This window comes from Schistocerca americana, chromosome 4 (genome assembly GCF_021461395.2).
Source record: "Schistocerca americana isolate TAMUIC-IGC-003095 chromosome 4, iqSchAmer2.1, whole genome shotgun sequence".
Classification (NCBI taxonomy): Eukaryota; Metazoa; Arthropoda; class Insecta; order Orthoptera; family Acrididae; genus Schistocerca; species Schistocerca americana.
Genome location: NC_060122.1, coordinates 70,515,762 through 70,527,894, shown reverse-complemented (window position 1 = coordinate 70,527,894; position 12,133 = coordinate 70,515,762). Strand labels below are relative to the sequence as shown.

General features: G+C 42.3%; 1 protein-coding gene across 1 annotated transcript in view; it reads right to left on the bottom strand.

Annotated features, from left to right (window-relative positions):
- Window positions 1-11,905, bottom strand: part of LOC124612775 (discoidin domain-containing receptor tyrosine kinase B-like) — a 260,476-nt gene extending 248,571 nt beyond the window's left edge. Inside the window, exon 1 of the mRNA XM_047141170.1 lies at window positions 11,789-11,905. Within this exon, the coding sequence (XP_046997126.1) occupies window positions 11,789-11,897 (109 nt within the window). The 5' untranslated portion in view covers window positions 11,898-11,905. The remainder of the gene's footprint in view (window positions 1-11,788) is intronic.
- Between the last annotated feature and the right edge of the window lie 228 nt (window positions 11,906-12,133).

Here is a 12,133-nt window from a genome sequence, read left to right as displayed (position 1 = left end):
CTGGACTAGCTAACAAACTTGTTGTTCAGTGCAAAGTTTGCAGGCTCTCTACGTCATTTTGGACTTATCAAAAGTGCAAGGCTGTCTTGTTTGACAGCATTCTTGTATGGAATGCGGTGCATAGGTAAAGTATTGACTGCATCTCAAATATTATGTGCGACCTTGAACTTGTCAGACCAATCAACCAGATCAAGTAAGTACCCAGAATTAATTGCATAAATGTGTTAAATTTGTTGCTGTTGCTTCTATAAAAGCCGCTTATGAAGAAGCAGTAGAATTAAATAACGACAGATTTACCTGTGGCAGTTGATGGCACATGGCAGAAGAAAGGACACTCATCTAAATATCCAGCTGCGACTGTCACTAGTGTAGGCACAGGTAAAATTTTAGACATCGAAGTGCTAGCTGATTCACTTGACAATGAAACTAGTGAAAGTCATAAAACAAATTGTGCCAAGAATTATGAGGGAAGTAGTAGGGGTACTGAGGCTATTGCAATTGCTTCTATGTTCAGACGCTCACAGCAGGAAAGAGATGTGTGCTACACTGAGTGATTGGGGGATTGTGATTCGAAGGCCTTCAGACCAGTCGTGGAAAGCCAACCTTATGGTTAAAAGTATATTTTTAAGATTGAATGTGTGGGCCACGTTCAAAAACGGATGGGAACACGCCTTCGAAAACTGAAGCAGAAAAAAAGGAAAAGTTATCGGATGGAGAGATTCTAAATGGAAAAGGGGGACTTAGAGACAAAAACATTGATGAACTCCAGCGATATTATGGAATGGCAATAAGGAACAAAACACATGACCTATAAGGAATGAAAAGAGAAGTGTGGACTACATTCTTCCACAAATCATCCACTGATGATACACCTATAGATGGTCTTTGCCCGCCTGATGCTGATTCATTGTGCTAGTACCGTAAAGCTCAGGCAGCGGGTACAGAGGAACAATTTAGGCACAAAAACAGCATACCATCTGCAATGATGGAGGTAATTAAGCTAATATATAGAGAGTTAGCTCATCCCGATCTTCTTTACAAATGTCTCCATGGTCGAACGCAAAACCCTAATGAATATTTCAATAATGTCATTTGGAACCGCATACCAAAAAATGTCTTTGTAGATATGAAAATTCTATGCTTCGGTGTTTTTGATACTGTGACAACGTTTAATGATTGCAATAAGGGAACAATTAGGGTACTAGAGAAACTTGGTATCACTCCAAGAGCAAACACACTGCAAGCCTACCAGCGAATGGATCGACTCGGGATCATTAAAGCGCAGCGTGCAGCAGATTAAAGAATCAAGAGGCAGGAAAATAAGGAAGCTTCTAGGTTTGTACGTTGATCAAGTACACGATCCAGATAACACTGATTATCGGCCTGGCTGTTTCTAGGAGCCGGCATGGCTCCATATGTGAGTTAATATCAAATAAAACGTTTAAACTTGATTTCTCGCAAATTAATTTTTAAAAAATATTTAACCCATTATCTCAGGAACTATTGCAGATACATATGTCTTATTTTAATTTTACCTCTTAATATAATGCACCTGCTTAACCACCAAAACGTCTCTACTTGTAGCAGTTTTTTACGTAGAGAAGGAACAGGGGACTTTTTTCGAAAAAAAATTGAACATAATATTTGAAAACTCATAACTAACTAATTATTTCTCTGTATGCTCTGATCCGAGTTCAGTAATCAGAAAAGGAGTAAAACTATATTTCCTAAAAATTTCAGATCCCTATCTCTCAATCGTTCTGAGATAATGGGTTATCAATATGGCAAATTTAATACTGTAGGTATAGGAAGTACGTACTCCTCTTAAGTCAGTCTGTGAAATGAATATATTTGTACGTGATTGCTATTACTGTTTCATTATCAATGGAGAAACATATTTGAAACTACTGTAACACTTAACACCATTGACTAAAACGCAGGATACACTCGTTTAATAAGGTATTACATTAAACGAAAGACTTATAGCAGTACGTCTATTTGTCACGAGCTGAAGACACTCTGAAGCCTTTTTCCTTCCTATTGATGGTTCTGAGAGATCTTTTTAATGGCGACATGCGTGTCTGTGACCTGATCAACTCCTTCACGTTTTTTTTAAACATGTATCGTATGCAACATTCCCCATTGTCTTACAGTAACAATTTTCAGTTGATTTGCCTCAGATAACTCGACACAGTACCTCTAAGAATATTACGCAAGCAATCCTTTTCCCTACTGGGCTATCACTGAACATGAATATCTCAGATCTACCACAGTCTATCTTCTAAATTTGAAACTCCCTAGAAGACTGCCTAAGTAATCTAGACGAATTAGCTGTTGTGGAAGAAAAGCGGAGGGTTACAAGTCTCGGAGTGAGGCGCAATTGCAATATGTCAATAATTTTCTTTTATTATCTATCCTCTAAGACGAGCTAGTCCATCAGGACAAGTCGGAGTATTTTTTCGGAATTTTTAAAACAGAAAACAAGTATCTGGCAGATAAATACTTTGAGTAACCTGTAAGGTGTGATCAGATATGTCATTTGGTGACAACGATGACCGGCAAAGCCAAGCATGCGGATCAGTTACCGAATAGGAATAGAGTGTTTATCTGTAAAGAATTTCGAAAACAGCGTAAAGTCTGCAGTACAACGAAACGTTCATCCTGGAATTAGGGAGGAGGCACATAATACACTGCCAGAACAAAAGTGAATACACCTGGAAAGACGACGTCAGTATTGATCTGATGACGAGATATTCCACCTGGGGGTAGCAAATGTACTCACAAGGGGAGGCCGCCAATTGTGAAATTCAGATTCGATTCATACTGCGCATAATAAAAGCTCATGGCCAGAGGTGTAATGTGACAAAGCGCCAAGATGCACTTCTCAGCCGTTGTCGAGAAAATCGACAGTTAAAAGAAACCACTGCGATGAAATACTCTACGATTAATAATCTTCTACAGCGTTGTGGTGCAGCGGTAAGCGCTCGGGTTCGTAATCCGAAGGTCGCCGGTTCGAATCTCGCGCCCTGCAAACTTTTTTTTTAGTATTTGTTTTTTGTAATTTATATATATATATATATATATATATATATATATATATATATATATAATTCACGGCAATCAGTTGCAACAATTATGCATATAATAAGTTGTTGAAAGTCGTTTGTCGTGGAACAATTGGCGACTTCGAACATCATTATGTTTTCCGCAAACAAAGTTGTACTTCACAAATGTTATTAATTGTCTTCATAATGTTAACCACGTATAGTTAACGGAAGACGTAGAAACGATATTCCGAAACGAATACGTATAGCGTAAGTCAAACGTTCGAATTAGAATAGAAACCCCACGAACACAAATTTGCTGTGGCAGGTATGAAATATAAACTCCGTTACTCGCTCGTTACACTTGAAGGACAGATGTTGAATGGGCCGAAACGAGCCGCCGCATAACAGCGTAGTTGCATGCTAACTTCGAAAGAAGGTAGATGCGGTCCCTAGCGCAACTTATAACATCGTCGAAAATCAGTGCGGACGGGAGACATTTGGTACACCCTGTTAAACAAAGGGAAAAATGGAGGCGGTACAATTGGAGAGCGATCCGCCTTCACCAACATGCATAAGCAATTCATATATATATATATATATATATATATATATATATATATATATATATATATATATATATATATATATATATAACTAATAATAAAAAAAAAGTTGCATGGCGCGGGGTTCGATCCGGCGACCTCCAGATTACGAACCCGAGAGCTTACCGCTGCGGCAGGACGCTCTGGAAATTTATTAATCGTAGAGAGTATTTCACCGCAACGGTTTCTTTTAACTGTCAATTTTCTCGACAACGGCTGAGAAGTGCATCTTGGTGCTTTGCCACATTACTCCTCTGGCCATGAGCTTTTATTATGCGCAGTATGAATCGAATCTGAATTTCACAATTGGCGGCCTCCCCTTGTCAGAACAGTTTCAACGTTGTCCACTAACAGGTGGTGTAGTTGCACAGCTACCAGAGCATCATCTGTGTCTACCCTTTAACAGGGAATGCCCATAGCCAGGAGGTATAGTCTCGTGTAGACGTGTGAAGCAAACAGGCAACCATGCCACGGAAACGCACTCGTGCTTCCTACAACCAAGTGACCGAGTCTGATGGGGGCCGGACTACGGCCTTACGAGTGGCCGGATGGTCCTTTCGGAGAACTGCCACACAAGTTCGACGTGCTGCGACAGTTGTGCAACGGTACTGGTATCATTGGTCACGTGAACATCCCCACACCCGCATAGAAGGTTCTGGATGTCCGAGCAGTACAGACGCCCGGCAAGATCGTTATATTGGAAAGGCGTCAGTGGCAGATGGTACAGCTGCCACTGTGGTGTCATCGCCAGACATCACACTTGCTAGGTGGTAGCCTCTAAATCGGCCGCGGTCCGTTAGTATACGTCGGACCCGCGTGTCGCCACTATCAGTGATTGCAGACCGAACGCCGCCACACGGCAGGTCTAGAGAGACTTCCTAGCACTCGCCCCAGTTGTACAGCCGACTTTGCTAGCGATGGTTCACTGACAAAATACGCTCTCATTTGCCGAGACGATAGTTAGCATAGCCTTCAGCTACGTCATTTGCTACGACCTAGCAAGGCGCCATTACCAGTTACTATTGATACTGAATCATGTACCGTTAAGATCGACGTTCACCACCAAGTTAAGTATTCCACCAGCTACGTCCGTTTTTTCTAAATTCTAATTTCCTTGTCCTGTTCCAGACCTCACGCCAGCCTGCGTGAGCTAAAACGCGTGCCTTTCGGCTTCCTCTAGTAACACGGTGTTGGCTCTCCTGCCAACTACAACAGCCACAGCACAGATAATAGGGCTTGTGGGCCCAGATGTGACACCGCGAACAGTAATTAACGGTGGGACACAGGTCACGCAAACCTCTATCCTGTCTTCCACTTACGCCACAGCAGCGACGTGCAAAGTTTGACCGACGACGTCAGAGAATCACCTGGAAGATGGACTGGCGTGTGTATTCGACTAAGAAAGCAGATTCTGTCTGCACGCAAGTGACTCTGTTTTGTGTGCACGACGTAGACCTTGAGCGCTGTCTCGTAGGGTGGTCTGGAGCGAGATAAACTACAATCCTCGTTCACCTTTAATGTTTCTGGGTTCGGTTCCTGCAACAGGAAGGGTATGTGTTTTTGAATCAGGGTAATGCTAGTCCACACACTGACCGTGAATCAATTCCGGTCTTGTACGATGGGGAACGAGACGTTACTCGTGCGACTCATCAGCCTATTTGAACATTTCGATTTGGGAGGCATAGCGTACCCCAAAACAGTAATCACCACCACCTGTAGGACCGACTGGATGCTAGCGTCAGCGCCTGCATTGCCGCCCGTGGAGGCTACACAGCGCACTAATATTAGTGTTTCAGCATGGGTCAGTACCGGTGCTGTTCATCTGTAAACGTAATCATTTCATGTACACCATATTTACTGTTGCTACAATAAATCTTGAGTAAATTGGAAACTTCTAAATGAACGCACTAATTTATTTCCGCAGTGTGTATTAGTTTATTTATGACAACGATAGATCGATATGTAGAAAAAATGGAGCTACGTCTCGTTATTCGTCCCACAAGGTATTTCTTTGCAAACGCATCAATCTTGTAATAACTTTTAAGTGAAAGATTGTTCAACTTTTCATTACCCTTCTGTTGCATTCGTAGATGACGGCCATTACATTGAGTTATTGATTGCATTTCATGATCATCCGGCTTAAAAGATATTGCACTAACGTGAGCTTGTTAGAGGAGCGGCCGGCCGAAGTGGCCGTGCGGTTAAAGGCGCTGCAGTCTGGAACCGCAAGACCGCTACGGTCGCAGGTTCGAATCCTGCCTCGGGCATGGATGTTTGTGATGTCCTTAGGTTAGTTAGGTTTAATTAGTTCTAAGTTCTAGGGGACTGATGACCTCAGCAGTTGAGTCCCATAGTGCTCAGAGCCATTTGAACCATTTTGTTAGAGGAGCTGATATTTCCTACTGGATGTCTGAGGTAGGTGCCAGAACTCACAGAGTGAAGAAAAGCTAAATGATATACACAGAGAGGCCAGTTTACCAGACCACAGGACTAATTCCCCCATTGGTTCCTCGCCTCCATTTAGACAACGGTAACCGACCTCCATTCACCTGCCATAAGACCTGACTATTGAAACTGCTGATAGAGAATAAAATTTATACTGAGGCGCAATTAAGTTTCACGCGTCTAGGTGATCGCGAGTATCTATGCTCTCTTCAGCCAAATTAAAACTAAGATATAATAATCATTTGTGGATACGACCCGCACGACGTAATTTCAGGATACCACATAATTTATTGTTCAAAAGCTATCGCGTTGCATTTTAGTAGGCATTATTGCGGCTGTAGGAATGAAACTGTATCACAGTGGCCAAAATTAGTAATTAAATCAGACTCCACTTACGATCCAAAAATCAGGTTTCCATTCCTGCGAGATATTCTCGATTTTTGTCTACCAAAAACGCTATGATAGCCTCAAGTTCTGCGATTCTTTTATAGCATAATAAGCGATTATGGAGTTTCAGCTGCGAGTTGCCGACATACTGCTCAATGATTCTAATGTTGATAATTAATTGAAACCCTCAGCTGCCGACAGGTGTTGTTGATATACCTCGATGGGGGCAGTTGAAAATGTGTGCCCCGACTCGACTGTGTCCTCGGTGGCTGAGATGGATACAGCGTCGACCATGTAAGCAGGAGATCCCGTGTTCGAGTCCCGGTCGGGGCACACATTTACAACTGTCCCCATCGAGGTATATCAACACCGCCTGTCGGCAGCTGAGGTTTTCAATTAATTATCATTTATTCTAGAGAAGCTGCACAGTCATCAATGGCTCAAATGGTTCAAATGGCTCTGAGCACTATGGGACTTAACATCTATGGTCATCAGTCCCCTAGAACTTAGAACTACTTAAACCTAACTAACCTAAGGACGTCACACAACATCCAGTCATTACGAGGCAGAGAAACAGTAATCAATGGTATCTGTTCTTTCGACAACAGTTACTATCTTCATAGATTTTAATGTTGTTGCCAGATCATTCCCCGCGAATACTGAAGTTTCCTGAAATCGACGGTGGCCGTTAGTTTCTTCATTTCAGGGATATTTTTCATAGGTGCTACTCCTGCATTCCTCTGCTTTAAACCAAATCGAATTCGGCGGCCACAGTGGCATTTAACAATCAGTAAAACCACGCGTTCACTACATCTTCATTAAATAAGTCGTGTATGTACCACATCCAGTTTCGAATCTAAGTTCATCTTAAGACCGTGGAATAAGTTTCCAGTACAAAACCTCTCACTGTTATTGTTACGGCATAAACTCAAGCGTCGACACACTAGTCGGGAATGACATTGGAGAGATGGCTGTGAGAAGAAGTTTGTCAATTGTACGCTGACCGGACGTCCCTCCACAACGACAACGTGACAACAGCGCCCCCTATGTGAAGATGACTTAAGCGCCGCGATCGACTGGTGATGGCCCACTTAGATAGCAGTTTCAAGAAAAGCGACTTGGATAGCAGCGTCAACGATAGCAACTTCGTTAGCAGTTCAAGAAAGACATTTGTCAGTTAGAGATGAGCAGTCACTGCAAAGACTATTTCATATGTCGCTCTTTGCTTGCGACACATCTGTGCAATTGCCAATTGTAATTTTCTTATTGTAATAAAACTCATTAATACGAGTTATTTGATTGTTTGTCTAGTGAACCGAATAATCAGGATTCCAAGACACTACAAGATTGACGACGAGGCTGGAAGTAAGAGTTATAGAAGGTTTTTGTAATGTTTTAGCTCCCTTGGAACGGTCCCGAAAGTGAATGGATAACAGTGGGACAGAATCCAGTTTCAGGTCTGTATCTTTTGAGGCAGGTGATGATTTTCGACGATCATCGTCAGTTAAACCCATTGCTCGAAGTCTTCAAGAGCCCACTTTCCTTCTTTTCAGGTGCCTTAAGGGGCTTAGTTCTCTCAACTGTTCCCAGTGTACGACTGCCCGACTATCGGTTTTGTGAATGATCGCGTGTATCTTTCTTAAAACTTTTCTCCTACCCTGATTGTGTACATACAGGGTAGAAAAAGACGAGGAATAAAAGGAATCAAACTTTTATAAACAGTACAAATTTAGCGACTGAGGAAGCAGTGTTCCACGCAATAAAACCACACATCTTAAAGATAGAAGCACATTACAGACTTACTTGGGGAAGAGGTTTCAACAATTTTTTTGTAGCATATTAGAAGTTACAAAAGACAGACCCATTAAGAAATTTCAAAACGAGATCTTCCTCAATTTGATCGTCTGTTTAACATAAAGACTTGATTTTTCGCATCACTACTAATGATTTCACATCGGATAATCGCAATGGGATTCCTCCTTTCAATCATGGCATGGCTGCCGAAATGGCAGACATTGAGATATGTGAATAGAAATTTGACTAAGACTGTCAATAGTGAAAAGAAAACAGTATAATATGAGATATCGATAAGGTTCTACACAGATAATGCAAATAAAGTTGCTCCTTTTCTAGCAGTAGTTTATCATAGGTCGCTTGAGCACTGAAGGGAACCTAGTAACTGGAATAAAGTTCGAGTCATTCCCGGTTCCTAGTATGGTCGTAGGATAAATACACATAATAATAGGCCAATATCGCTCTAATGTCTATTACAGAATTTCGGGACATGTCTTATACTCACGTATTATGACATTTTTTGAGCAAGCAAATCTTCTCTACAAAAAATCAACATGAATTCTGCAAAGAGAGATCGTGAGAAACTCACCTCGCCCTGTACGTCCATGAGAGCCATAGCGCTGTAGACATCGGCGCCTAGGTTGAGGTCGCATTCCTTGACATTTTGATGTGGTTACACTTTCTTGCTTAGCGAAACAAATATCTTACGACCTTTGTGAGTGCGTTCAGGACTTTCTTACAGCTAGCAACCAGTGAATGACTGGCTGTGTACAGGGACATTTTTAAGGTTGCCAACAGCGATATGAGGGTGCCACCGAGAATGTTACTGAAGTGGGAGGCCTTAGAGCGCCCCTTTACCGTTTTACTCACACATGTGTCAATGTCGCCCACTCCCCCTCTCGATAACGCCACAAAGGGCGCGAAAGTGCTGAAAAAGTACAAGATTTCGTCAAACGGTTTTTAAATGTCTCCAGTGTTTCCACCCAGTACACCAGAGCAATAATTGCATTTGTGCTACACTCCACAGGGGTGCGATCACGTTCAGTTACGTTTCAGGCCACGATGTTCTTAGTGAAGGGTGTGCCAGGGGGTGCCAGCAGCGTTAAAGGCTGTCAACAAAGTGGTGGTTTTAGTCATCGCAACGCGAACTGTCATCTTCGACCGCGATATGCGTGAGAATCGACGCGTCAAGGGAAAGGCGGGAAACCCATCACGCCACGTCCTAGACACCTTTCCGTGTCGATTCCGAGCGGCGGTTTGTCTGACGTGTTTTCCTCGGCCTCTCATAACAAAACTGCATGATTTCAACACTGGGCGCCGCGGTTCTGATAGCCACCGCAGAGGCGTCAAGAGACGGGGTGAAATGTAGGTAAGACGATGAGCTCTGACGATCTTCCCGTCACGTGACACGTCCACGATGATATTCACAGAATTGCGGTGCGGTGAAATTTGGCGCAAATGTGAGATCATTAACCAGCCTTACACCTCAAACGAGCTTATGAACTCTAGCCTGTTTTTCTCATGTGTCGAGACCTTACTGTTTGAAGTATTGGCCGGCCGGAGTGGCCGTGCGGTTCTAGGCGCTACAGTGTGGAGCCGAGCCACCGCTACGGTCGCAGGTTCGAATACTGCCTCGGACATGGATGTGTGTGATGTCCTTGGGTTATTTAGGTTTAAGTCGTTCTAAGTCTATGGGACTCATGACCTCAAAAGTTAAGTCGTATAGTGCTTAGAACCATTTGAAGTATTGCTAGTTCGATGCTGAAGCTGCAGGGCACCACGTTTTTGCACAATTACAGGGGAAATTTGTTGGCACCTTTGAGCCCAATTTCAAACTTCTGCGTCCTACTGGGAATTTCGAATAACTGACACGTTAATGGTGTTGTTCGGTGCATGTTCAGAATCTGAGTGAGTGTTTCGCAATTAACAGTACCAAAACTTCGTCTAAATCTAGTAATGTTAAACGTTGGTTTACCTGGTTTATGCTTTATTAAATGTAATATGTGCACATGTCATATCACAAAGAAATTAGAGGACATAATTAAAACAGTTGCTCATAATAATGGATATAAACCCACAATAATAGAAATACTCCACAACAAAATGCTGACAAAAAACCACAGACCCACTTCACAGCAGTCACTTCAAGCCAAATCAGTGTGACACTGAAACCAAACCTAAATATGCTACTCTCCCATACATAGGCCCATTTTCATACCAAATAGCAAACTTATTTAAAAAGAAGAAAAATATCACAATCAGCTTTTCCAGTAATAATAAATTGCAACAAAAAGTAATCCATGATGTAAATACCTCCAAAAGTCCCTACCGTAAATCAGGAATATACAAACTCAAATGTGATACATGCCAAAAATTCTACATTGGACAGACAGGCAGAAGTTTTGAAATGAGATAAAAAGAACATGTTGATACTTTAAGACTTGGTAACTTGAACAAATCAGCATTTACAGCCCATATTGTTGAAGAAAACCATTCAGTGGCAAACACTGAGGACAACTTAAAAATTTTGCATCTAGCAGAAAAAGGAATCACTGTGAATATATTAGAAGAATAATAAATACACACACACACAAACAGCACCCCAGACTATATCCTTAACGAAGAAACAGAGTTAGCTAACACCCCTTTCCTGAAAAATTTTAAAAAATTACTTTCCAGCCTCCTAAGCAAATAATATTAGTACACCTGTCTGCAGATCAAGTAGCAACTTTATATGTTACTATAATTCTCATGATCCTAAATGTAATTAAATAATATACCATTTTACCGATACAGTATCACCTCAAAAATGCAATGTCTCTGTACTGGTGTAAGAGGCATTACAGTTGCGTAAATGAATATATGGACCTTTCCAAACATAGGACATCATCGTCAAATGTTACGATATATCATAGCATCTGTGATACTCATATGTTTGTAAGGTCTTTGTATGTATCGAAACATGTGGTGCGTGGTATAAATCTTCTCAGTGACAAATCTAAAGTGCTCAGTGAGAACAATTTACGTGTGCAACAATAAGAACGCAGTGGAAATGTATTTACATCTATTGCACGAATATTATGGAAACAAACACTCCAAACCGACGTTTCACGTAAGTCACATGCAACGAAAATCTGTAACGCAACCATCTGTGTGTAGTGTGTATATAATTATGTATTATTTATGTTTTAGGATAATTAATCTTTAAAAAACACACTACTTGTCATAAAGAAAGCGTGTAAACCGTCTGAGGATGAATCACAACGAATCGAAACCGGTAACGGTACCCTTTGAATAAAGGAACTGAAAGTAAATTTGTGGCTGGTTGCTGTCGTAACACCATCAACATTTGTCTTCAAACAACAGCCACGGTCTCCATCAAATCATCATATGACAAAACTGCAATAATCAACATTATCCAAGCTTTCAACTTTACAGGGTTTATTGGTATTTGTGCTCGGCACACAGCAATGCGCCTTGGGCAGTAGCACAGTGTGATTGTTGGATACTCACAGACGTCGACGGCGCGGGCGGGTGGCGGAGAGGCGAGCAGCAGCAGCAGGAGCATGGCTAGGCCTCTAGCTGGCGCTGGGGGCGGCGGGGGCGGAGCTTGCGGCCGCATGGTGCCGCCGCCGCTAGCCGGGGCCGCCGCCTCCACTCGGCCGCCGACACTGCCTCATCTGCAACACGCCGAGCCAAACAACACTCTCAACAGCTGGCTAGCTACACACCGTCCACCAGCGCACTCCAACTCACATTGTTGTTGTTCTGGTCTCCAGTCCTGAGACTGGTTTGATGCAGCTCTCCATGCTACCCTATCCTGTGCAAGCTTCTTCACCTCCCAGTACTTACTGCAAC